The 27,615-nt window shown below is 38.4% G+C and overlaps 1 protein-coding gene across 1 annotated transcript; it reads right to left on the bottom strand.

Moving 5' to 3' along the window:
• Nucleotides 1-1,557: 1,557 nt before the first annotated feature.
• Nucleotides 1,558-27,053, bottom strand: LOC129241525 (protein rhomboid-like). Its single transcript, XM_054877913.1, has 3 exons — nt 26,443-27,053; nt 2,522-2,981; nt 1,558-2,221 (listed from the first exon to the last, which is right to left on the bottom strand). The coding sequence occupies exons 1-3, from the start codon at nt 26,986-26,988 to the stop codon at nt 1,887-1,889; spliced, it is 1,341 nt and encodes a 446-aa protein (XP_054733888.1). The 5' UTR covers nt 26,989-27,053; the 3' UTR covers nt 1,558-1,886.
• Between the last annotated feature and the right edge of the window lie 562 nt (nt 27,054-27,615).

A 27,615-nucleotide genomic window follows, 5' to 3' on the forward strand; every position in this document is an offset into this window, starting at 1 on the left:
ACGCTTTCTTACCAAAAGTTCCTTACACTTAAGGGGTCCCAGTGGTCTAGAGCGCGACAATTTAGGGTATTTTCAGGATTTTTTTACAATAAAAAATGAAAAACGATGTTTACATTTTTTCAGATTTTTACTTAACTTCTTTTACACACAAAAATGAAAAAAAAAATGTATTTTAAATTGTAATAATTGTAAAAATGGCGCTGAAGTAGACCCTCCCGGAAAATTGGACCTGGAAAGTGTTGTCCATTTTGGCTTTTCGATTTATCTGAAACACAAAAACCGAAAAACTATTAATCAGTATGACTGTAGCTGTGTCCCGTACTAGAATAACAAAAAAAAAATTGACAAAATGGCGCGGTTTTGTATTTGTCACTCTAAAAATCGGGGTTTTTTCAGTTTCTTAATAAAAAAAAGATCGAAATAATTGAAATAATAATGTGATTCTATTACGGGCGAGAGCTATTGATGTTGTTAGCAACATATTCAACTTCAGACGATTCGGTTGAATGGTTTTTGTGTTTTTTTTTTTTTGTTTTGAGTTTAAATGAGTTTAAAGTTTGAGGTACAAGAGCGCGCGGACCGCTCTCTACCTAATTCATGGGCTGTAGAAGCTATAATATTGGGAATTTCCGCATGAAAATTTCACAATATATTCTTAAGTAACTATACTTTCGAAATACCGAAAAAACAAAAAATTGGTTTTTTGAAATTTCTAGACAACCGGGTCCCCTTAAAGCCAGTGACTCAAACCTATTAAGATAATCCTTTTATTGAACTTCGTTCATTGGGAAGATTTGCAATTGTACGCTATTCCGCCGAAGAATCAACGGCTTACAGAACAGATGCAATTCGTTTTCCAATGTAATTGCCTTGCGTTAGTTGCTTTTAGCATACAAATTACAAAATTTACGAAAAAATATAAAATGTTCGAAAATTAAAAAAAATATATATATTGGAATCCAGCTGGCAATGAACTTTCCAGAGCAATTGGCCACGAACCTAAACAGCCGGTATGCTTACATTTGTCCAAATATTTGGCAAATTCGCATACGATGGAATGATGAACTGGACGAAGTTATTAATGGCGAAAATGTAGTACATTGCATTAAAGCGCAACGAATACAATGACAAGAGGAAGACGAAGATCGAGGCGGCAGATTAAGTGGAAGAAGGCCTGGAAAAGCTTAATCTAAAGAACTGAAAGAAATCTGCAACGGATAGAGCAGCATGGAAGTGTAAGAGTACTGTTCAGCAGGTCAAATCTCAGAAGAAGCTGTAGCACCAAACGATCACCATCGTCATGATGACTTTGCTAAATTTAATCCACATCCACTAATTATTTTGCGTATCGTTTGAGCAAGAAACAAGCGTTTCATTGCTTGACGCCTAGTATCAAATAATTCCTCCATTATTTCCATTGAATGGAGAATATTTAAAAAGAATAATTCTATAGCACTTTTATTACTATATAAGACACTTAAATTTTTGCTCGATATTGAAAATCAATAAGCAATGAGTCAGAAACAGCTGTTGTATAAATCTCTAGCAGTGTGAACAACAGTCGAGATTAACGGAGAGATTAATTTTATTTTGACGAGATTAAATTTTGGTCTGAACCAGATTTTAGGGGAGCCATTCCTACACATACGACTTATAGACTCATCCACTGTTCGTAGAAACTTACGCTATACAAATAGAGCTTCCAAAGATGACAACGCATTCGATTTAGTACAAAAGAATCTATTAGGGAGCAATATTATATTACGTATACCTAAAACTATTCTCCCCAGCAATTGCTAAAGTTGTATGCTTTCAAGTTACTTATATAAATAAATAAATATTAAATAACGCGCAAATTATCTAACTGCATATGCTATATTTCGAACTTATGAAATACCCAAATTATGAAGTAAATGTTGCGTGACCACTTCACCATCCTCTTCGAGTATTTGTGCAGTAACTGTGTTGATGAGGTTGAACACAATCGCGAATATCGTGAATGCCGAATAGACGCCCAATGCCAGCCACCACAACAGTTTCGACTGCGCCGATTTCGGACTGTCGAAATTCTTCAACACCAGCAAACCCATTGTGAAACCCGCCAACGCGCCAGTCAGGTGTGCAATATATGAAACTCTTGGTAGTGCTTTGGCCTCCATATTTACGACGCTTTTGGTGCTGTAATATTTGGCATAGAATGCATAGCCCAGGTCACAGGAAACTGTTGAAATAAAAGTAAAACCAAAAACAAATAAATTAATTAAAAAATGTGTTGAAAAGATTTATTGCACTTCCGTGTTTATGGTTTGCAGTTCAATGTAACATACATATTTATGCGGAGGTACGTATACGTACTTATACATGGTAAATATGGTATATTTCGTAAATTTGTTTATAACTACATTTTACTGTGTGCACATTTAAAATATTATATAATATTATATTATTATGGCAATTTAATTATAAATAGCTAATGGCCTTCACAGTCTACAAAAATGCAAACAAAAAAATCTCAACTTACCAAATACAATGACCCGCAACAACTGGGTTATGCCATAACGCATTTGACTGAAGTTGAGCAGAATATTCGCTAAATGTGCGGTCAATAGCGCGTAAACGCCACCACTTGCTCCGACTAAATACACCTCCGAGTCGACGACACTGGTGCCCAGCGAGCCGGCAAATACGCCAGCCAAATAGATGATGGCAACGCGCGCCGAACCGTGCACCAGCTCCAAGGGCAGCCCGTACACCAGCTGTATGACAACATTGAAGCTCAGGTGGAACCAATTCGCGTGCAACAACATGTACGAGATGAAACGCCACATCTCTAGACGACAATCTGGCCGATAGATAAGCGACGATTCACTCGATATGAATAGCTTGTTGGTGCTGGCCTCTGGTGGCGCCCCTGTCACTGCCACCGCCAACGCTGCCACTGACAATTGGACTGTCATGTAATCGTATATGAAGACGGCAATCTGAAAGTTTAAGAGGAGGAAGTGCAAATGAATAAAAGTGGAAAACTTAGATGCTATAAATGTTGAAATTGAAGATGACTGTTGTCTGTTTGCAATTGAAATATCGTTGGGAAATCGCCAGCGAATGTGGGAAATTCATTGTGTTACGCAAGGTGTATGCACATTGTCTAAATGTAAAGTACAGTTACGAAAATTTATTCGACATTAGTTGAACCAGTTGACGAGGGGCATGATGAAAGTGAATGAAGTCTGCTTTAATGGCATTCGAAAAAATGTGATACAAATTTATTAGTAAAGACTTGGAATATATATAAGGTCCATCTAATAGAAGCGAGACCGGAAAAAATCAGACTTAAATTTCCGTTATAAAAAAATTAAATGCATACCCTAAAGGTTTCAAATTTTCAGGTGTATCTACAGCCAAAATATTTGTCGAAGTCGAAGGCACTCATAAATAAATGGGTGCCATGGCTTACCGAGGCGAAAAGCGTTGACGACTTCCGCGCACAAGGCCAAAAACGTATCTCTCCAAAGCAACATCAGAAGGTCATTGCTTTGTTTGCGAGAAAGGCGAATTAATTGTTGAGTGAAGCTGAAGCAGTTTTGACGAAAAGTGGTGTTATTGTATCTAAAGACATGATGCGAGGATGTTTACGTGCAGAAGGCTTCAAATTTCTAAGTACATTGAAAAAAGAATTGCATGCACTACGCTAAATTCAAAATGAACTTGGGCAAACGTAATATTCACGGAGGCATCTTCCTTTTGAGCGAATAGTTTATGTTTATGTTCAAGGTTTATGTTCAGAGCTAAAAAAATATAAATAATTGGTGTTCTGTTAGGTGTTTGGCCGAGCTTTTTCTATGTATTCTATGTATTATCTGTGCTGTGCGTCTTGATGTTGATGACCTTGATGACCTACAGTTTTCAGCCGACTCCGAACGGCAAATATTTTTTATGAGGAGCTTTTTGCATGACAGAAATGCACTCGGATGTTTACCATTGCCTGTCGAGGGGCAAACAAACTTTTTCTATTATTTGATGCTCCTGCACGAAAATTCGAACCTACTCACTCCCGAATGGTAATCCCGCACCAATCTATTCGGCTAAGTTGGCCACATGTTTAGAGCTGTTTCTCCGTAAAAGGATTTGACCGTTTATTAGTGTTCACCGCCAATTTGACCGCGTAATACCTAAGTACTATAAGCCTATACAATGCAGTTTATTAGAATTGAATTGGTAAAATAAATAATTGGTCATAATAAATAAGCTATGGCGGACACGGCTTTATTAGACATACTCTATATAATGGGGCTTTCACATTTTATCGAATATTTTTCAAAGGCAAGTTGAAGTTGAAAATCATGGTTTCGAGAAATAATAATGGACTATACTCTTGCCTTCTGTAGATATATTGACCAACTATTTAACTCTTCTTTCATAATTACGGTCTGTATATTTTGTAGTAGGATAAACTCCTGCAGATAAAAGTAGGCGCCAACAACACTAACTAAGTTCACATGGCAGATTAAACCTGCTCATTTAGTACCACGACGATAACTGTCGACGTGATTCGTGATTCGTGATTTCTCCAACGAATTGGCCGGACCCGACGAGCCATCAACATGGATTAGGGTTAATGTATATACATAGGTACACATTTTTTCCACTTCTTTCGGATATAATACTCTTGTGCCAACGCTTTTCCAATCCCCGAAACACCTCTGACCAAACAGTACTTTGGTATGGTCTGAGCTCCTTCAACCATGCGGAGTTTGCGGCAAATTTAATTATAATTTTTTTCGAAGCACATGAAATGGAGGCAGACAAATTCCTTTTGATAGCAAAAAAAGCAGCATTAACTTTATCTCTCCAGCAGATACGGATTTGTACGATTTTTTGTTTTTTTTTTTTATATAAAAAGCAGTACAAGTAATATATATGTTTACCATTGAAAAGCTCTTACTTTTTACTCATTCCGCTCAAATTGCACTAGCACGAGATTAAAAAACATATGAACTTCGTTCAACCATAAAATATGTATTTGCTTAATTATTTATTGCAGTTTTCTTGCATTGATCTTTTTTTCAACATGCTCTGAGTTGCTTTATCAGGCATTAACTTTAATAATTCCCTTTTGTTTTTTTTTTTTTTGATAATTTTACAATTGAAATAATTTTAACTTTGATTGAAAAAGTTTATTTAAAACCAATTTATTTATTATTTATTATATGGATATGAATATCTATAAGTCGGGCCTGGTCCCGGGATCTCAGGATTGTAGGAACGAGATCTTGGAATTGCGTGGGTCGAAAAATTAAAAAAATACTAAATGAATAACACAAGAAGGCGGGCCTCGGGTAGCATTTAATTATAAAGGGTGATCAATTTAGAGGTATCACATTTTAAATTGATTGGGCAATCTTTATTATTTTTGTAGAGAACGTCGCTGGAGGACTTCGGTCGGTATCTCGTGCATAACTTTAATACAGTTGGCTTGCTCAATCGAAGCTGATTTATCCAAAAAGTATTTAGACTTTACATACCCCCTCAAATAAAAGTCAAAAAGTGTGACATCACACGATCTTGGTGGCCAATCCACTAGTCCGAAACGAGAGATACATTGCTCACCGAAACGACGATGCAGTAAATCCATTTGTTCGCGGGCTGTACAGCAAGTAGCGCCATTTTGTTGGAACCAAATGTTGCGTAGATCACGGACTTCCATTTCCGGCGTCAAAAAGTCGTTAATCATGGCGTTTAACGTTCGCTATTCAGTATTACATTGTCGCCAAACTCGCCTTTGAAGAAATATGGGCCGATGATCCCTCCAGCCCTCAGGCCGCTCCAAACGTCTGTTTTCAATTAATGTAACGGCAGTTCTTGGATGGCTTCGGCTTGCTCTTCAGCCCAAATAACACAATTCGGCTTATTGATGTAGCCTTCAATCTGATCACCCTTTATAATCTAGTCCAAAATTTTTACTTGTGCTGCCTTTCTCAGTTTTGTGTTGTTCGCTTCGTTCTTCTGACTAAATGTAAACTCAACACTCGTCATCAAAACCGCTATCAGAGTCTTCCCACAAAGATGGCATACCACCAATGTGGGTAATACCATCTAAGTTTTGTGAAAATGTCTAATTTTGTGCGGAATAATCGTCATTTGCGGGAAGTGTTGATTTTCCTCTTTCATTCAAAAAAACGGCGGCTGAAGCGCATCGAGAGCTACAAGAAGTTTATGGAGATGCTGCTTTAAGTGAAACAACGTGCCGAGATTGGTTCCGTCGCTTCAATGACGGTGATTTTAATGTTGACGGAAAGCCAAAAACCTTCGAAGACGCTGAATTGGAGGCATTGCTCAATGAGGATCCGTGTCAAACGCAAGAAGAGCTTTCTCAGTATTAGGAGTTACCCGCCAATCCATTTCCAAGCAATTGCATGCTTTGGTAATGATTCAGAAACAGGGAACTAGGATTCCTTATGAGTTAAAACCAAGCGATGTTAAACGTCGTTTTTTCGCCTGTGAACAACTGCTCCAGCGGCAAAAAGGGAGGGTTTTCTTCATCGCATCTTGACGGGTGATGAAAAATGGATTCATTACAGCAATCCAAAAGAAGGTCATGGCACAGCCCGGTCATGCTTCTACGTCGTCGCCTCGGCCGAATATTCACGCTGCGAAGGTTATGCTATGTATTTGGTGGGACCAAGTTGGTGTTATTTATTACGAACTGTTAAAACCAAGCGAAACCATCACTGGGGATCGGTATCGACTTCAATCGATGCGATTGAACCGAGCCCTGCGCGAGAAGCGGAACAAATACGCGTATGAACAAGTGATTCTACAGCATGACAACGCTCGGCCTCATCTTGCCAAACCCGTTAAAACCTACCTGGAAACACTGAAATGGGAAATCCTACCCCACCCGCCATATTCTCCAGATATTGCGCCGTCCGATTATCACCTGTTCCGATCGATGGCACATGGTCTAGCTGACGAGCAGTTCCATTCATATCAAGACATCAGAAAATGGCTTAATCCGTGGATAGCCTCAAAAGATAAACAGTTTTCCCGCGACGGTATACAAGATCTACCAGAAAGATGGGAAAAAGTAATAGCCAGCAATGGACAATACTTTCAATGATTCGTTTCCATGACAGTCGGTTCTACGTTACCGAAACGACCCGGATTTATATCCGGCCAAGGACTGTCACGGCAGCAGCGGGGAATCCGTATGTAAGTATGGGGAATGTTTCTGCTGCTACCACAACAACAATTTCCAATGATTCACTTTTACCATTTTTCCAGAATAAACTTGTATTTTCATCAAAAAAACAGCGAGAACTTAGTTGCACATGGATGACATTTGGCTCCAATAAGACAGCACAACTTGTCATGCAGCCGTCTTAGCAATCGATTTATTAGGATAGTAGTCAAAGATTTATTTGAAAAAGTAGTCAAAATTTGACTGATAATTTTCAAAAATAAATGCCAAGCCTTTGCAAGATTATAATAAAAAAATTTCATTTCAACAATATTTTTGTTTTATATTATCATTTTAGGTTTCCGATCCCTTACAATCACCCAATAGCATCATAAATCTTGTTATTCTTATGCAGATCTTTTAAAAGTAAACTTTTCAATCACTCGAGATAGTTTATTGCAAATCAAAACAAAAAAAAAAAAGATACATAAATAAAATATTAATTTTACTTATTAAACCAGCGCAAAGGCAGCACTCCTCAAAATATAATAAGTGATACCCAATAAGCAAAAAGCAAATTTATTTGCAGAGAGTCTTCGTTAAACCTTCTCTGCCAATGATGGATCTGAAGATATTGGCATAGCGTCAAATTAGATTGAAAGTGATGTCAGCATTTGGTCTATTAGTAGCGAAGAAGTAATGAGCGAAATTTTCAAAATGCAAGCCACAAAATCGCCTAGTTTCGACCTCATAACTGCAGAATTCTTCAGAGATTGCCCATTAATTGTGTTACTTGTCTGTCTCATTTGATCAATTTGTGGTTTTTTGTTAAAATATGTTCCTATGTACTGGAAGTCAGCAGAAGTAATTATGATTCTGAAAACAGGAGAATCGCCTACCTACCTATTTCTCTGCTACCAATGCTGTCCAAACTTTTTGAACGACTGTTGCCGAGTTATTTCAACGCACCAATTTGGCTTTCGAAAAAATCACTCCACTATCGACCAAGTTCACAGGGTTGTTAAAACCATAGAGTGTGCAATAGAGGAAAATAAAGTTTGCGCAGCGGTGTTCCTTGATGTTTCGCAGGCGTTTGACAAAATTTGGCATGCGGGCTTACTCCACAAACTAAAATTGATTTTGCCCAAGAATTATTGCGAAATCCTTTGCTCCTACCTTGATGGCAGATACTTTCGTGTCAGACTTAACAACACCTATCTGTCATTACATATAGCAACCGCAGGGGGGCCTCAAGGAAGAATCCTAGGCCATCTCCTATACCTCTTGTATACGCATGGCTTACCGGGCCTTGAGCAACACCTTACCGCATCCTTTGCAGATGACATAGCTATCCTAGCAGTTGGATAATTAATTGAGACTACAACGACGAAATTACAATGAGCGGTGAATTCGATTTCCAAAAAATGGCGTATCAAATAATTCAAAATCGGTGCACTAAGAAACAATTTACACTCCAGTCTACATAAATAGCGTAAATATACCATACGTCAACGAGGCAAAATATCTTGGAATAACCTTTGATGCTAAACTGCGTTGAAGGCGCATGTCAAAAAAAGCGTGAAGAGCTGGAATTACAAAAAAAACTTTCTTTATCTTTTTGGCAGACACTCTATTCTATCAACGAACAACAAACTACTGCTAAATAACCAAATTTTTGAACCGGTCTGAACGTATGGCATTCAGCTATGGGGATGCTCAAGCGAATATTGCATTACTATTACCAACGATTCCAAAATAAAGTGTTGCGCAACATCGTCAATGCTCCATACTATGTGAGAAATCTCCACCTCCATCGTCACTGACGATCCAAAACAGTGTGCCATGGCTCACAGACAACGTCTAAGTACTCATGTCAACGGTGAAGCATTGGCTTTGCTCCAGCCAAATACCCATCGTCGGCCGCTCAAGCGTAAAACACTTTTCGGCCAGATAGACACCGAGTAGCAGCTGTACCTTATAGGTGGTTAAGTTTCAAGGGCTGGTATTGATTTTGAATAAAATACATTTTTTTTTAGGAAATTATTATCATTTCTCTTTCACCTCCATCCGATGGTCCAAATTTTCTATGACGCTGAGGCGTAATTGAGGTTCTATGCCGTTAATGTGCCGAATAATCTCATCCTTTAGCTCTTGAATTGTTGCTGGCTTATCGACGTACACCTTTTCTTTCAAATAAGCCCAAAGAAAGATTCCAATGGTGTCGTTGATGTTTAGGTGTGGTTCACATTCAACATCGGCCCTTGACATTTAACACCCCTTTATATTCATACATTCATAATGAATTTGTAAATAATGTTTCTTAGTTTTCCTTCTTTTAAAATATATATTCAATAAAAATTTCTCGTTAGTATAAAGAATAATTGTAATTTCTACACGTTATTCTGTTTATACTTTAAGATGCGTTAATAAAAAAAATTAAACCAACTTGATTTTTTGAGGTACGTTCAAATCGATCCAGCTCACGTAAATCTCGATATTTTCCCGAATTATTTGGCAAAAGTGTTTGAATATAATGAAAAACAGGAAAAAATTGTATTTGTATGGAGAGTGATGCCCTCCAATGCACATATATTATATATAATATATACAAGTGAAGTGGTGAGGTCATCGAGTTACATACAAAATTTTCCGAAAACCTTACTTTGAAAGCAACCGACATGATATCAGGGAGAAAAGTAACCCGTAAAATCTTTAGAGCAGCGTCACACCAGGAACAAATACGAGGCAGACTTTGCTGACGATGTCTAAATAAAAATAAACACCCGTTTTGCACACTTTTGCCATTTAAGCATCGAGGTATTCGGACTGGTGATATAAAATCGCAGCGGCTGAGACTCAGTGTATGCTTAGGAGGCTAGTTTTTTGAGTCGTGCGGATATCCATTCCTTTAAAAATGTTATCCAATTTGCGTAAGAAGTGATAGTCAGTGTAGCAAGTTTGGGAGATGATGATGAAGAAGTTCCAACTGTAATTCCTGTAGTTTTTCTATAGTCGTTGCGTATTGTTGTTACTCTCCTATGGCTGTTCCAAAACCCGATTTCTTTATTGAATGATTTCTTTTTGTTGCCAAATATCAAACATAAAATGCGAGGTCAATGTATTTATTTTTACAGAACTATAGAATTATATAATTTTTAGAACATTCGGTCCTAAATTTAAGTGTGAAGTGCTAAAAAGAAGATTTGCAACTGAGTTCCAATATTGGAAACATATTGATTTTCTTCAGTTCGCGCATAAATAGTACAGTGGAGCATTACCTACTACGAAGAGATAAGAGATGCGGAAGGCTGTTGTCACTGCTGATGGCAAGATCTGCGGTACACATTTTGAGGGTTCAGGTGGAAATCAACAAATAATCTTTATTGATTTGAGAAATCAAAAAAAGTTTATTCTCTGGATGGTTAACTTTGCGACACACCCTTGCATGCATCCCGGCCTATTTGTACACTTTTTCTAGCCATCAACCATTTAAACGAAATGAAATTGCAATATACATATGAGTATTTATGTGTAAAATGAAAGTGAATTTATTCAGTGCAAAAGTTCGCAATGAATGGCATTAACTAAAGTTTCCCCCTGAATTTTCCTGCATGCAAAATAAAGCGTAGAAATGTGATGACAAATGAACAGAGCATCATAAAGGAGTTGACTGGGGTTGAGCATTGTAGCGACGTGCAACTCTCCCCCAAATGAAATTGCAATACAGTAAGTCATCACTTCATCATGCCACTATGCCACCATAACACACCGGCATCAACAAAAGAATAAGACAATACGCCTTGTCTGCGCAATCGAAGTCGGATTCGGAGTCAGAGTCCATTGAGCCTTGGCGAGACACTGTGTCAGACACCATAAAATTGTCAAAGAAAAAAGGAAAATGCCGGAGCAGTGAGTTGGGCGGCAAATTGGGGGAAATTACAAAATGCCAACTAGCAATCGCGCCAAAAACGGGGGGTGCTGTTGGAGGCCAGGCTCGGAAACAATTTTGATTGCATAAGTGGAAACATTTCTATTACACGCACAAACACATGCACCCTAGGGTCAATTTCAAATTCCATTTACACTATGTCGATGTATGTAGTCAGTTAGGGCAGCAGACAATTCAGCAGACTGCGGAGGCAATAGACCTCAAACCACCTAAAATATTACACAGCATATATTAGTCCATTGCACAGACAAGTGCTAGACTATGAAATGTAATATTAACTCGTATAAACATAGACATTTGCGCCCCTTTTACGCACTTAACTCCAATGGGCGCGTACGTATGTATGTGTGTATTCGTATAGTTCGCACAGCACGACGGACTGTTTGAATTGAATGGCCCTGCAAAATTGTAGTGCATACGTTTATTATTACCACTGCGGCGGCAGTTACCAAGTCATTGTGGGTCACAACACAGTCTGTGGCAGACATTAGTTGAAATACTTAGTCGCCGTCCACCCAGCCCTCCTCTTTGTAGTTTTCTCTTATTTTACACATTTTCTGCACAATGGCTTTGATGATATATAAGCGCTTTTGAGTTAGCTGCCAACATACATTTCTTTTTATTACTTATATTTTTTTTGTGGCTTTACAGCAAAGAGTTGTTGAACAACTTTGAAAGTTTATTTAAAGTGGAGCGGTTGCCCTTCTCTTCAACATTCACGCCCTGCTCCACCTCAAAGGCCGACGCAATGTGGAGTGGCGCATTGAAGTTCAATGACGCTGGGGTAAGTTCGCATTTGCAGTTACTAGAAGCTATTTTCAAATAAATTTGATGCTTTTATTGGAACTTAGGCTTAACCTTTCAAAAATGGTTGTTTTTTTTCAGATCGTTGACCTACGCATTTGTTTGATCTATTTTAGTTCATTTTACCGCTAGTGCCTTTGTAAGCAGCGAACTGTAGCCAAAAGAATTCGCACGATTTTACTGCAGAAAAGATCGGAGCTCGCCTGCATGGGTCGCCATGTTAGTCCAAGTGTGTTAAACCGTTTTTGAGCTATTTGTTCACTAACAGTAGCCTCTGCTAACGCTCTACAAAATTTCCTTGCAGCTTTGGCATTGACAAAGGTTCCCATAAAAAGTCGTCCGCCAACATCAAAACGAATACCCTAAAATTGAGGAAGGATTCATATACCTAGCAAAGGATGTACGCTTCAATTAGATATATGGCTCTATATAGTTGTGAAACCATCTGGTCACCTTAATAACACATCATCTACTCTCATCATTCATATTCTTAGTATCGCGTTTTTATATTATCTTTTATTTTAAAACGATTTGTTTGCTGTTTGGCAAAGAGTCAAAAAGCATTCGATAGAACTCTTTCTGCTCTACAAAATCTTTTAATTGTATTTTTGAGTAATTACATTTTTTATTAGTTTTGTGGCTTAGAAAAGAGGCCAGGAGGCAAAAATCAACATTTTCGACACCACATTTTACGAGGACAAAAAGCTACCGAAGCTACCTATGACAGTTGCGACGTGTATGGAGAAGGTCTCATAGGCGAGTCTAAGCACCGAAATGGTTTGCAAAGTTCAATGTTTGCAATGGCGACTTTCACGTCGATGATACGTCTCGCAACGGAAGGCCTTCTGTATTCGATGAAGAATGTCTCAAATCTCTTTTGAAGGAGAACGGTCGCCAAACTAGTCTTGAATTAGCGGAAAAAATGAACTACCATCATAAGCTGATTCATAATCACCTGCATTCAAGGGGATTTACCGAATAATTGAGAGCCTGGGTGCCTCACGAACGCAACGAAAAACAAAAAAACGACTTCGTATTGCTTCTTAGCATCTCGTCCGCCATCGGGCATCGGGCGACGCGATCATAAACAGCGTTTTTTGTATCGAATCGTCAGGGGAGATGAGAAATGGTTCCTATACATCAATATGAAGCAAAGAAAGGAGTGGGTAGCTCAAAGAGATACACCAAAGCCGAGAGTCAAGCCGGATCCTCATCTAATATTTGGGAAAATTAAAAAATATCTACATGAAATGGTGAATCTACGCCTAGATATAACAGGTCTCATCCACTTTCTCATCTAGGCAGCTTCTGCAGAAGTCAGCTGCTTGCATGCCCATCTTTTGGGCGTGTCTCACTATTATATTATATAATGCCCCGTTATAATGGAAATATGGTTTCATTCGCTCTCCCCAAAAATAATATATTATAACAAGGCTGTAAGGATGTGCCTATATCAATATCGTTGTACTCATTAGTCAACTTGGTGCCAAGTCTCGCTAGTTCATTGCTCTTGAAGTTACCCTCAATGACACAATGGCCAGTAACCCATGTTACCTTTAGGTGAAATTACTCAGCCATCTCGTTAAGAAATTTGCTGAATTTCATAAATAGAGGTAGACTACTGCTTTGTGAGTGACTATGAGTGGATATGTATATATGTATTATCTCCAGGTATCGCATCAGACTGTACTAGTGTCACGGCTTTTATTATTGCCATCATATTGAACACTAAAGGACTTCACCAGATGCCCTCGCGCTTTGAGCCATCTGTATATACACGGATAGTCTCGCAAAGTTTTGCATCATCCCGTTCTCAGAATATGAGAGTCGTGATCGTTGTAATGGCGATTGCAGGTAGGAGAGCAAAGTGCACCAATTTGGGAAGCTCCTTATCATAGCCGCAGCCCATGTTTGACCATCTTCTTAAGGTGTTCAACCTTAATGCCGAGCAATATATCTTGCCTACAGATCTACTTGGAGGAAGTTTACTGTCGCATTTAATGCTTTCGATGGTGTGGTTGACATTGCACTGGTTGTGAGAACAGATGCAAGTCTTTGAACCTGGTCAACACATTTAATGTTCACACCCCTCGCAAGGACATTCCACCATAGTAGAAAATTTACCTACCTATCGCTGTGTAGAGACAGTATATGATTCTGGGCCCAACCCTCATTTTTTCCCAATTAGCCTTCCGCAGGAGTACAACGCCGTCATTGCCTTGCGTAGTCTATCTGCAACTGTGAGCCCGCAATTCAGCTTCCTATCCAGTACAAGGAGTGGATATTTATCCTATGCTGTCATTCTAACCGGTTCCCCCCCTGGGGATATTTATTTAAGAGCAGTGTCTTATGTCTCCTGCTAAACAGTTTACCTTAAATATTAAATGGTTTAACTTAACGGTAAGTTAAATTATTTGCGGTTATTAAATTTTTTTAAACCATAATAAAAACGATATGTCCCAAGGTGAATCCCGAAATTCCGGGACTACTTCAAAAATAGCAAAAGGTTCTGCCAACATTGTATACCTAATACATACATAATATGTTAATGCAGTTATAGCCACACTATTTATAGACCGCGTGAAGTATATCGTATCGATTGAGCAAAGAGTAAAATTCAACAATTTGCAATGAAAGCAAACATTTGCAAATTTGAACTGTTTGCAACATCGGTTATTGCCGTACACGCTTTATTATGCAAATATGCAACAATACGCATGCATACATACTTACAGTGACTCAAACACTTAACCGTAAGCATTTACTGCTGAACAGATTTTCAGAACTGTAAATTAATTAAATCACCATTTAATAACAATAAAAAAGTATGTTTATATTCAAGATTTTTATGCAGGAAAATAAATATAAACAAAACTGTAAAATTCATAGCCAACCGAATTAAGGTACAGAATTTAAAGTCTTTCAAATATTATAAAAAACTTCCTGATCAGAAGTTACTGGACTAGTCCTTTGGCATTTATTACAGCATTTAAGGGGGTATTCTAGTCTAGAAATTTGAAAACATCGAAATTCTTTTTTTCAAAATTCGATAGTTTAAGTATTCAAAAATATCCCCCCTAAAGGATTTTTCAAAATTAGAATTATTTTCGAAGTTACAACTATTTTAGGAACGCGACAGCTAGACTGGTTTGAGCGGACGGCGAACTTTAAACGTGTTTTTTTTCGAAACTACTTCTTCCGATACGGTCGGCACGATATCTCAAGTTCTAATCAACCGATTTGCTTGAAATTTATCATGAATATTCTTTAAATATATCTCTATCTCTGGAAATTTCAATTTTTCAATATGTGTAAACAATTCGAGAAAGCTTAAAAATTAGGAAAAAAGCGACCTCTTTTTTTGAGTAGCCGCCATTTTATAAAAAAAAACGTTCTCCCCTTTTTTTCTGCGTCATACGATAATGGCATTCATTATAATTAAGAATTTGCCATCTTTTTTTTCCAAATGACCACACGGGTAGAAATCGTGAAGTAGCATAATTCCACTTCAAGGACGCATAATTCCATGAAAATTCCTTTTTTTTTTTTTAATTCATTTTGTGTGCTCTTAATATTGTATATGAATAAATAAAAAATAAAAAATATCAATAGCTTCTTTTTTATTCACCGTCAAAAAATGCTCGAAATTCGGGCCTCTACACTAGAATACCCCCTTAAACGTCGAGTCACATCTTCCTCCTAGTTTGTGCATATGTCAGGTGAAATATTGAACCATTCGGTTTTCGAAGCTTCCTTTGGTTGGTTTGCGTTCCGAAGTACTTTGTTTCTTAGTTTTATGGACAATTCCTCCCAAACATGCTCGATTATATCGATATTAGGCAATTGAGCGGATGTTTCGAATGGCTTAGAGCAATTGTCGGTTAGCTGAATTCTGGTAACCCTGGTGGTGCATTTGAGCAATACACCCAATCGTTCGACACCTTCCCTAACATTAGCTTTATTGAAATTTATCCTTATCGCCTTCTACAAAATGAATATTTCCAGCACCTGTGCTGAAAACACACTCTCACACCATCACAAAACCAAATCCATGCTTCGCAGTAGCCTTTGTAGTCCTCAAGTCAAATCCAGTATTGGGTTTTCTCCAGTTATAACACTTTCCACTCATTTAAATTATAGATATTATATTTGCTTTCATCAGTGGATAATACCTTAAAACCATAGAATAAGTACTAATAGTAGTTATTTAAAAGTAGTTATATTTTACCGTTTTCCAAAAGCCTATATCCTTAGTTATATACTTAGTAGCAAATTTCAAGCGGGCGCAAAGTTGCTCGACTTCATACAAACAAGGGACAAAAATAGAAGGAGTGGTAGGAATTTGTTGAAACTTTACTTCTAAAATGATAATCTTCTTTTTCTTAATTGGCGCGATAACCGCTTACGCGATTTTGGCCGAGTTTAACAAAGCGCGCCAGTCGTTTCTTTTCGTGCTAACCGGCGCCCGATCTTTAAAACGCAGACGAAGCTTTCCTTTTCCTAACGACTCCATACTTTCAGAGCCGGACTGTTTGAATCCATTCGGACAACATATCCCAGCCAATGGAAACTTCTGCATCTTTAATCGCTGTACTATGTCTATGTCGTCGTAAAACTCATACAACTCATTGTTCCATCGCCTACGAATCCGCAGAATCTTTCTCTCAAACACTTCAAGGGACGCCTTCTCGGATATTGTCATCGTCTAAGCTTCTGCGTCATACGTTACGACGGGCATGATGAGAGCATTTCAAAAACAAACTCGGGTTTCCGTACCGGTTGCCAATTATGAAAAAAAAAATTTGTTTACTTTACTTAATCAATGGATTCGGGTTTTATTTCGAGGAAATATTTCACATAACCTGCGTTTAATTTATTCAAATTTGACAGCCCAAACAGGTGGGAACCTTCTCCAAAAATAAATAATATTTAAACCAAAATCTTTTTAAACCTCTTCCGTTTAACTGATGAATTATTTAAGTAGAATACGTGGAAGTTATGTTTCTTCAAGAAAATAAAAAAGAAAACGAAACGGACAAACAGCCAGACGTTGAACAGCCAGAAGCATACGACGATGTTGCAAACGGAACGGCTTTTCAACATTTTTTTTATTACTGACAAAAGCAAAAAACCAATTAGCTGGTCTACTGATACCACCTTTCACAGATTTTCCTTGGCGAGAACTAGGAGTATCACTTCAAAACTTGTAGCAATCCAAAAACCGTAGCACTTCTTATAAAATTTGATATGCTTGCAATATATCGGGATTCTTCAAATCCTATTTTTGTACGATTATTCGTTTTGACATGACTCCTCCGAATTTAATAATTTTTATTTCCCAGTATAAAAATGTTCAATGTGAATATAATTTTGTATATGTGAATAAATTAAATAGACTACAAGTATATTTGTGCGATTAATCGTTAGAGCCACTGTAAATATACACCTTTAAACATGTCAAGTATGCAACTTTAAATGCAATGTGATAATATGCGCAGTGATATGTTTTTGAGGAGATAATCCCACCATACTTTTGTAGCTTTCGTAAATAAAACAAGTAGATAGTAAACAGAAAAACCGTTAAAGCTATTTGCTTATATAACAAGTAATTCTTTCATGTTCATTATCACTAATTAATTAAATATGGTGGTAAATGGCTGAAATTATTTAACTCACTTTATAGTACTTAAATCTGTATATTTATAGTCTTATATCTGCATGCAATCAGTACGAACATTATGTTGCATGCATAAACTTTTTTAAAATTACATAAACTCTTTTTTAATTTTTTTTATTGAGGAGTGGGATGACTCCATACCAGCAGGTCACAAGTGAAAACGCTGTTAATAAAACCAATATAAAAATATCTTGATTTAATTGTTTCTTCTTAAAATGTGCGCATTTCTTAAAATGCTGTATGCGTGCGCGGATATTTTAGGAAAACGAGAGCAGGGAATCACATTTCGAGTTTTTCGCAACAAAAAGTGATGAGAATCAATGAGAGAGTAATAATTTTCGGCGGCCGCTGTAGGTGTGTGACTACCATTCGGAATTCGGATAACATAGGTTCGAAACTCCGTGAAACAGCAAAATGAAGAAAAAACTTTTCTAATAGCGGTCGTCCCTTGGCAGGCAACGGTAAACCTCCTAATGTATTTCTGCATGAAAAAGCTCCTAGCAAAAAATATTTGCCGTTCGTAGTCTGCTTAAAACTGTAGGTCCCTCCATTTGTAGAACAACATTAAGACGCACGCACGAAGTGCGGCCTTACACCCGAAAAGGGTTTCGCTCTGACGAAAAATTCGAGTTCTTTTGAATTGATCCATTCATTGAGCCAGTTTGCGATGCTCTCGTAAGAAGTGAACCGCTCTCCAATAAGAGCTGCCTGCATTGCTCCAAATAGATGGTAATTCGTAGGTGCAATGTCTGGGGAATACGGCGGCTGGGCCAAATTTCCAAATTCAGTCCCTCTAAATATTTGTGGACCGATTTAGCAACGTGTAGCATGGCGTTAGCATCAGTTTGTCATATCTACCGTCCCACTCCGGCCGCTTTTTTTTTTTTTTTGAGAGCTCGATTCAAATGCATTAGCTACAGTCGCTAAGGATCTCTAGTGATAGTTTCAGACAGTTTAACCCTTTCGGTCCGAACGGGACTTATATGTCCCGGCAATGTTTGAAGATACCTACAATTTTGATGGGACAAAAGACTTTTATTTCACCCATTGCAACTATTAAACAAATAAAATAATTTGTATTTCCGTTAGCGGCTTTCCGTACCGAAAGGGTTAAGAAGTTCATAATAGATGACACCCTTCTGATCCCACCAGATGCACAACACTACCTTTGAAGAATGAATATTTTTTTTCTCTGCCGATGGACCTGGTTCACCTGGCAGGCTTTAACACTTTCGACGCTCAGGGCTATCATAATAGATCAATTTTTCATCGCCAGTGACGATGCGATCCAGAAAACATGCCATTCAAGAAGCATCTCACACGTCACCAAACATCGAACACAAAAATAGTATCAGCAGCGACACCTCTTTTACGAGGGCAGACACTTTTCCCATACACAATAAAATAATTTTCGAAACAAAAAGTGATGAGATCATATTTCCTATTCTACCTCTGAAAGTAGTATTCAATACAACTTTATTGTCAGAGAGTTTCATTGATGCGTGAAAGGAATTCTCTCGGTCAGCGACAAGCGTAACTAATCCCAGCGCCGGACAGAGGATTTTCTGATAAGCTACTTTCGCTCAGCAGAGTAGACTTATGAGTTTTTACTGGTTACTTTATACGCCGCTGTAACCTGAGATAGAGCCTAGAAGGCTACAAACCTTGATGGTATTGTCGTGCATTCGTGTAAGTTATGGAACAATAAACTCCAAATGTGCTGAAATTGCTACAAAGCCTTAAAATATAGGCTACCTCAGTAGGCTCCACACAATAGATCTCTTGTGATCGCAGAGCGCAGTAGCCTAATAATAATGATAATAATACAGCCGTTATGTTAAGCCAATGAAATGAAAATGGAGTAATAAAATATAAGGTTGTCAAAAAAGTCTTGCGGTATTTTTATTGAATTTTCAATTGTTCATAAAATTGGTTATAATAATGCGATTTACGTCAAATATGCGCCGTTTGGTTCGATGACGAGTTCCCAACGAGATTCCAACTTCATAATACCCCTTTTATAGAAGCTCGCTTCCCTATTGTCAAAAAACTCGAAGATCCAATTTTCACAGGTCTCTCTTGTGGACAACTTCCGACTACCAAGCTCGTTCGCCATGGACAGAAATAGGTGGTAATCACTTGGTGCGAGATCCGGACTATACGGTAGATGCAAAAGAACCTCCCATCCGAGCTCCCGGAGCTTCTGGCGCGTCACCAAAGATGTGTGTGGCCTGGCGTTGTCCTGATGGAAGACAATTCGGCCTCTGTTGATCAAAGATGGCTTCTTCTGCATGAGTGCTGCATTCAAGTGGTCCAGTTGTTGGCAGTACAGGTCCGAATTGAGCGTTTGGCCATAGGGGAGCAGCTCATAGTGGATGATTCCCTGCCAATCCCACCAAACACACAGAAGAACCTTCCTGGCCGACAATCCAGGCTTGGCCACCGTCCGGGCAGCTTCACCGCTTTTCGACCACGACCGTTTGCGATTCAAGTTGTCGTAAGTGACCCACTTTTCATCGCCAGTCACCATCCGCTTAAAAAACGGGTCGATTTTGTTGCTATTCAAAAGCGATTCGCTTGCATCCATACGGGCAAAAATGTTTTTTTGCGTCAAGTCGTGTGGCACCCATACATCGAGCTTCTTTTTGAATCCAAGCTTCTTCAAATGGTTTATAACGGTTTGATGACTCATGCCCAGCTCTTGGCTGATGCTACGGCTGCTACTATGCTGGTCTCTTTCGATCAGTTCAGCGATTTTATCGCAATTTTCGACGACAGGCCTTCCGGACCGTGGCGCATCTTCGATCACCTCTGCACCAGAACGAAAACGTTGAAACCATCGTTGTGCGGTGGAAATGGAAACTGTATCGGGTCCATAAACTGCACAAATTTTATTGGCAGCATGAGATGCATTTTTGCCTTTATCGTAGTAGTACTGTAAAATATGCCGTATTTTCTCTTTATTTTGCTCCATGTTTGCGACGCTATAACTCACGAACGAATAAAAGCAAACAACAATTAATCAAACACGTGTTAGCACGTGAAAAGAGCTTTCCAAAAAGCTCTAGCGTGAACCGATGCGACGAATACAACTAGAACTACGCGCTTGCAAAGACAAGCTTGCGGAAATACCGCAAGACTTTTTTGACAACCTTTATATAATAAAACGCTGAGCAGTTGAGTTATTTACTACATACTTTCTGACGTGACTAAATCACATTGAGAAAGATGGCATCAAGGTCTTTCACAGCCATTTTAAAGGGTTTTCCAATAACAGGTGTTACATGTGAATGGATTGTGCTATCGCGAGATGATTAACGATATTTTATGGCCGGAATTGGATTGTATTGATCTGGACAACGTTTATTTTCAACAACACGGCGCTACATGCCACACAAGAAACGAAACCATTGATCTTTTGCGGGAAAAGTTTCCGGACCGTGTTATCTCTCGAAGAGGTGATCACAATTGGCCACCGGGATCTTGTGATTTAACACCCTGTGAATTTTTTCTTTGGGGCCACGTAAAAGAGAAAGTCTACGCCACCAGCCCAGGGTCGATTCAAGACCTCAAAGATAGAATTCGAGAGACTATCGAGGACATAGGGCAGCCACTTTGCAATTCGGTTATGGAAAATTTCATGAAAAGGAAAGGATCATTAGCCTGATGTTATTTTCCACTATTAACGGCATACCTTCCTCTATCATGAAATAAACATCTGACCATTTATATTAAAAAATAGCATTTTTCTTTGAATATCAAGATAACACCTTTTATTAAAAAACCCTTTATTAAGGTTCACAATTTACTGCAACTTGTAAAACTGTCCATCTGGCGCACAGCATCCATTGTTTCTGGCTCTCCATCCGTTTTTGGACTGCCTTACAATTAATCCTGCGAGGACCAACGGCCACGTTGATCAATGCATCTATGTCTCTATAATTCGAAAATCGTAATAAATCATCACACGAAAACTTTCACGAGATGAATATTCAGCTGATTGAAAAAAGAACAAATAAAACTCGGCAGTGAAAACACCATATGTAACTTTATGCTAAAAATACCAAGCTGTTACATAAAAATATCGAATTACAGCTGATCACATGTGGTGTTGCAAAAGCCCAAAACATAAAGAGCACCCTCGTAATAATTCATGATATTTATAAATAATATATACATTATTTATCTGTTTTTCCGGTTTTTTTCTTTCTTCACATCGAATGTTCTTTTCATCTGTATGTGGCATGTGATCAAATATTGATGGTCCATTTATTTGAATACATCGAAATAAACATTTTGATTGCAATGTCACGCTTTTTGTGAGCTGATTTTAAAGGTAGAAACTACAAAATAATAGTCATAATAAATAATTAATTAGCTGAATGCCTTAGGTCATAACAATCAGTTGTGTTTTTGATCAATTCCAGAGTACATAGGAATTACTGGGAATGATTTGGAGACTAAATTATCTAGGAAAGAGGCGGCCCTCCCATTTATAAGCTCAGAGCCCTTTGAAATGTACTGGAAGACAAGAAAGATATACTTATTGAAAACGTAGAGGAAAGACAAAGAAGATAATACTGGGATAATTCACTACATTTATCGCAAGCAAAATCAGTCATAGGTAGCTTTTACTCAAACCCTTTTAAAGATTGTATGGAATTAAATAAAAATATTTTTTATAATCATCACTGGAATTCCAACAGGACATTCTAGACTGAATCACCATATTACTGAGCTGGGAAATATCGCAATGGAACTTACGGATTCTGTAGGGAGGAAGATAAATCAGCTAAACAGCACTGTTGCATAAGCGACATAGCGCTTGGTTAAACATGTTTTACCAGAGAATGAAATAAAACACAATAAAACACAGCAAGTAGTAAAATTTACTGAGGAAGCTGGGGTCAGATAAATACTCTGACACAAAAGCACAAAAGATATTTCAGGTCGCAGTGCAAAATGTACTCATAAAAATAATAATTAAAAAATTGTATGCCCACCAACCAAGGACACACATATATTGAACAAAGGTAAATAAGTAAAATTAAAGCATTATTTTCAAGTGCATATTTTACTGAAATATATGTAAAATAGAGTAAATAAAGAATAAAGTCATGTCAATGTGCACTCCAAGTCGTAAAACGTATTTTGAATATAAAGGGTGGTTAAATTTTAAGGGCCGACGTTGAATGTGAACTACAGTCAAGTTTTTTTCAATAAGCAGAATTGCCGCATTTGGGCGAATGATAATCCAAGAGTGATTGCCGAAAAACCAATGAACCCACAAAGAGTGACTGTTTGGTACGGTTTATGGGCCGGCGGCATCATTGGGCCGTATTTTTTCCAAAATGAGGCCGGTCAAGCAGTTACTGTGAATTTATGGCCCGAATTGGAAGATATGAATGTGGACGATATGTAGTTTCAACAGGACGGTGCGACTTGTCACACAGCTAACGAAACAATTGCTCTTTTGCGCGAAAAATTTGATGGCCGAATAATCTCACGTCACAGCGATGTCAATTGGCTACCAAGATCATGTGATTTGACACCGTTGGACTTCTTTCTTTGGGATTATTTGAAAGAAAAGGTGTACGTCGATAAGCCAGCAATAATTCAAGCGGTAAAGGATGAGATAATTCGGCACATTAACGGCATAGAACCTCAATTATGCCGAGGCCGCGGTGGCTATTTAGCCGATCTTTTGTTCCGTACATAATTGAGCTATACCAATATTACCATAATAAACAGAAATGATAATAATTTCTTAATAAAATTGTATTTTATTCAAAATCAACACCGGCCCTTAAAACTTAACCACCCTTGTCACCTTTACTTGAACTGAAGGCGAATTTCCTCGCTGTTTTAGGTGCAGCAGATACTTCAATTTTGAAAGCTTGTGTTTTATTTCTAATAGAACGTTTAAGTAAAATTTGAATGTATAGTAATTTAGTATATCAACTTCTTGGTTTAAGAAAATTTGTCTTTAGTACGATTTTGTTCCCTTTATGCCCTTGGTAGTTCTATGGGGTTTCAAACCTTTCAGGATATTTTTATTTTGAGTGAACTCGCATGTTTTATGCCCACACGTTCTTGTGCACTAGGATATTATAGTTTTTTCCACATAGCGGCTGTAGTCTGTTACAGCATAAATCAACTAAATATTCCTTTCAGAGAAATCAACCACCCATCCCAATGTCCCGACCTCATTCCCAGTATATTTTCCGTTTTTCAAACTTAAATCAAATTTCAAAATGGAGTTAACAAGAGGATTCTAGGACAACAATAATATGAAAGCGGCCCTAAAACACTGCATCATATTCATGTTGTAAAAAGCTTATTCCACTTGAGAAGGACTACATTGAAAAATAAAAATATAAGTGTATAAAACCGTGCACTTCATTGATCATTAAGTAACTATGTGGCCGTTGTATCCGCATAGTTTGGTGCAAGACTAACATTCGGTAGTGCCCCAGCTCGAAACCTTGGGCATGAAACACCAAATGATAGACAAAGTTCTTTCTAATAGCAGTAGCTCCTCGGCGCACAAACTTACGAGTGTATTTCTGACTTAAAAAAACCTTTTCATAAAAAATCATATGCCGTTCGGAGGGGGCATAAAACTACAATCCCACTATTTGGAGAAAAACTTCAAGACGGAGGAGCTCGATGAAGCAGCCAATAAATTGTGTAAGCGCTCTTATATATATACGTTCCCTGTTTGTATACAGTAGCTGTATATAATTGAAGTCCGGTACCGTTTGCAAAAATTATGAGTTATGAATATAATATATATTCTGTCAAAAAAGTACTGGGAATTGTTCAATAAAACGCAAAATAATTATTTAACCATCACAATTTATTTTGCCGCCTTCAAAATATTCCAACGATTAGCCCAGTCAACAAAGTGCCTTTTAAACGCGTTTGAAGAGATCTTCTTCAGCTCCATCAGCGAATTCTCCTTAATGGCCTTTATCGACTCAATGCGGCGTCCGCGGAGTTGGCAATTTAAATTTTGGGAAAAGGAATAAGTCACAGAAGACTAATAGCGGTGAATACGGTGGTTGTTCGATGATATTTGTCGATTTCTTGGTCAAAAAAGTGTTCACAATATGAGCCTTGTGAGACGGTGCGTTGTCATGGTGCGCGATCCATGAGTTTTCTTTCCACAAATTGGGCCGTTTTCTACGCACATTTTCTCTCAAACGTCGCATAACTCCCAAATAATATTTATTTACTACTTACTTTATTTACCGTAGAACCATTTGGAATGAATTCTGAGTGCACAACACTTTGATAATCGGCTCATGTGGATAGCGTCATTCAGCCGCCTGTTGACTGGTTAGCATGTCAAACTCATATACCCACGTCTCATTACCTGTTACGATGCGCTGGATAAACGTTGGATCCGAATTCACTTGTTCAAGCATGTCTTCAGCCTCCTTCTTCCGATGAATTTTTTGAAAGAAATTCAACTCTCTTGGAACGAATCGCGCAGCCACGCGTCTCATGCCCAATTGATGGTGTAAAATGTTGGGAATTGATTCGTGAGACACATTAAGGTCACGAGCTACCTCCCTCAAGCTAAAATTATGGTTGTTCAGCACCATTTCCTTGACTTTGTCAACGTTTTCATCCGTTAAAGGCGTTGATGGGCGACCAGATCGAAACAAATCTTCCACGACTTCTCGGCCCTGTGCAAAAGCCTTATACTCGTATACTCCTGTTTTTTAATAAAGCACACTCGCCATAGGCTTTCTGCAACATTTTAAATGATTCGGCACACGAAATCCTGTTCGAAGCACAAAATTTAAGACAAATTCTTTGTTTGATATTTTTATCCATAGTGATCTACAAGTAGTGCGTTTGACTGATATAATTAAATGCCAAAAACAAGCTACTTGGAATCGCCAGATTACGCTCAAACTCTGCGTGGCTATAGAGGACAGTTATACCAACATTCCAGCAAAAGACAATTTAGACATACATATGTGTAACGCACGATTTTTAAATGAACAATTTCCAATATTTTTTTGACATAATGTACATACATATGTATATATAATAATGAACGATTTTATTGAAATGTATATTTTCTACAATAAGAGAGCCATTGGTGTTCAGGGAACGGTTCCACCGTATAATCATACAACAATATGTACGCATGATAAATAGGTATGTAATTTCCACACTTTTAGCATTTTTTATTATGATATTAGTTGCCTTTCTTTTCACCACGGGCCACTCTGTCATCCCTTATATTATTCGGAGCCTAATTTATTCCGCTGATCTTTTTGTTACTACAAATCATTGGACTTAATGCTGCTGGAGGCACTCAGCGACCTCTCACTACAAAGTTGTTGTTATGAAAGTGTGGTGTTGGAACAGTTGTGCAGTTGGTGCAATTAAGGCATTGTTGGCTTCAAGAGCTGTGTTGGCGTTGGGTGAACTTTTGCTGTGTGCCCTGCGTGCGAATTCTTAAAAATCAGCAACTGGAGCAAAACCACCCAGTTAGCCAAAACAGAGCAGCTAACTCTTTAAAGCTTTTGTCAGTAAGCCGTTGTGTGCTGTTGTGCTGCACTACTTAATTATTACCAAAAATTCTCCCAAACGAGGTGGGAGTCGAAAAGTGCCGCTTAAATTTTGAACGTTTACTTTAATGTGCATCCTTACTACAGTATTAATTAATTTTTTTCATCCAGTACGCGCTCAGACGCGCCGGAATAAATGAATTTTTAGAGTATGTGCAACACAAAAAATACCCACAGCCAAGTAACGACCTCCTGCAAAATATCTCAGCATCAAATTAAAATTTAATTTCGATAAACTCACCTCCAGAAGCGACACCAGTATAATGAACAACGGCGGCGGCCAGCAGCGTTGATAGTCTGCCAAATACTTTTTCTCCTGCAAAACTGTTGGCTCCACGGTCAAAGCTAAGAGCGAGCAGTCAGTGCGACATGTGGTCTGATTTGTCGCCAACATTTCCGGTCCAACAGTAGCTACGACTGCTGGAAACGGTTCATAGGTCGATAGAAGCACCGGCATATGCAGTTGAGCGGAATTTGGGCAAAAGCTGGCGTTACAAAACGTCGCAGGGACGCGCAACACTATAGCCGCATCGGATGGAGGACTCACACATGCGCAAGCCTCGTGTTGTGTGTGTTCTTGTGGAGTATCTGGGATAGTAGCGCCTATAGTTCCATTTACATAGGCGCGTTTTTGATTATTTGCATTCGTGTCAACAACATCAGCGTCTATCATAGCCGATGAATCCAATTCAATCTTTGGCTGTTGCTCTATTTGCTGGTTAAATTGGAGTTGTAGCTGCCGTGATGCGGATGAGATTGACATTGACTTTAATGCAGCTGCAGACATCGCGCTGATATGTGTTTGCGTATGTAATCATTTGCTATGTTGCACATGTACGACTATTTGTATTCATCCAGCCCACTTCGCGCAAGCAAGCAACTGAGAATTGCTATCTTCCACATTGACGCGCTGGCACCGACTGTTGTGAGGCGCCGACGTTGTGGTGCAAACGTTGAGTCTATTATAGCCTTGCCACGTACTTACGTCCTCACCGCCGTTTGGTGCACTGTCACTGTCGCTATGCGCCAGTGATGTGAATGGAGTTGGCAACAATTTATTTACGGCTGCTTCGAGTGTCTACAAAAGAAATAAGCAGATATCAGAGGAAAAAAGAAAATTAGTTTATTTGGCTCAAGGTTACTTCCGTACGAAAATAAAACGCAATGGAACGCCAAGGCGCGCCATCAGGCCTCGTGGAATTTGCGCTGACACACGACGCACTCACACACATATATTTCCACACACTAGCTCAGATTAGCAATAGGTGCACTGACACACTCGAAACTCGCGACTCGCTTCATACGAGGCGCTGTATTCAACGTGTTTCTATAAATCAAAGCAAACGTCTGGAAATGCAAAAGTTCTCTTTTATTTGTGACAAACAAAGTGTAAACCATATCGTTGTCGCCGCGC

The sequence above is a fragment of the Anastrepha obliqua genome, chromosome 3, assembly GCF_027943255.1.
Source record: "Anastrepha obliqua isolate idAnaObli1 chromosome 3, idAnaObli1_1.0, whole genome shotgun sequence".
Classification (NCBI taxonomy): Eukaryota; Metazoa; Arthropoda; class Insecta; order Diptera; family Tephritidae; genus Anastrepha; species Anastrepha obliqua.

Excerpts from the sequence above, each read along its gene's own strand:
- LOC129241525 (XM_054877913.1), bottom strand. The coding sequence starts at position 26,988 with ATGTCTGCAGCTGCATTAAAGTCAATGTCAATCTCATCCGCATCACGG. Across the intron at positions 2,982-26,442 it reads TACTGGTGTCGCTTCTGGAG|ATTGCCGTCTTCATATACGA; the intron begins GTGAGTTTATCG and ends TTAAACTTTCAG. Across the intron at positions 2,222-2,521 it reads GTTGCGGGTCATTGTATTTG|TTTCCTGTGACCTGGGCTAT; the intron begins GTAAGTTGAGAT and ends TTATTTCAACAG.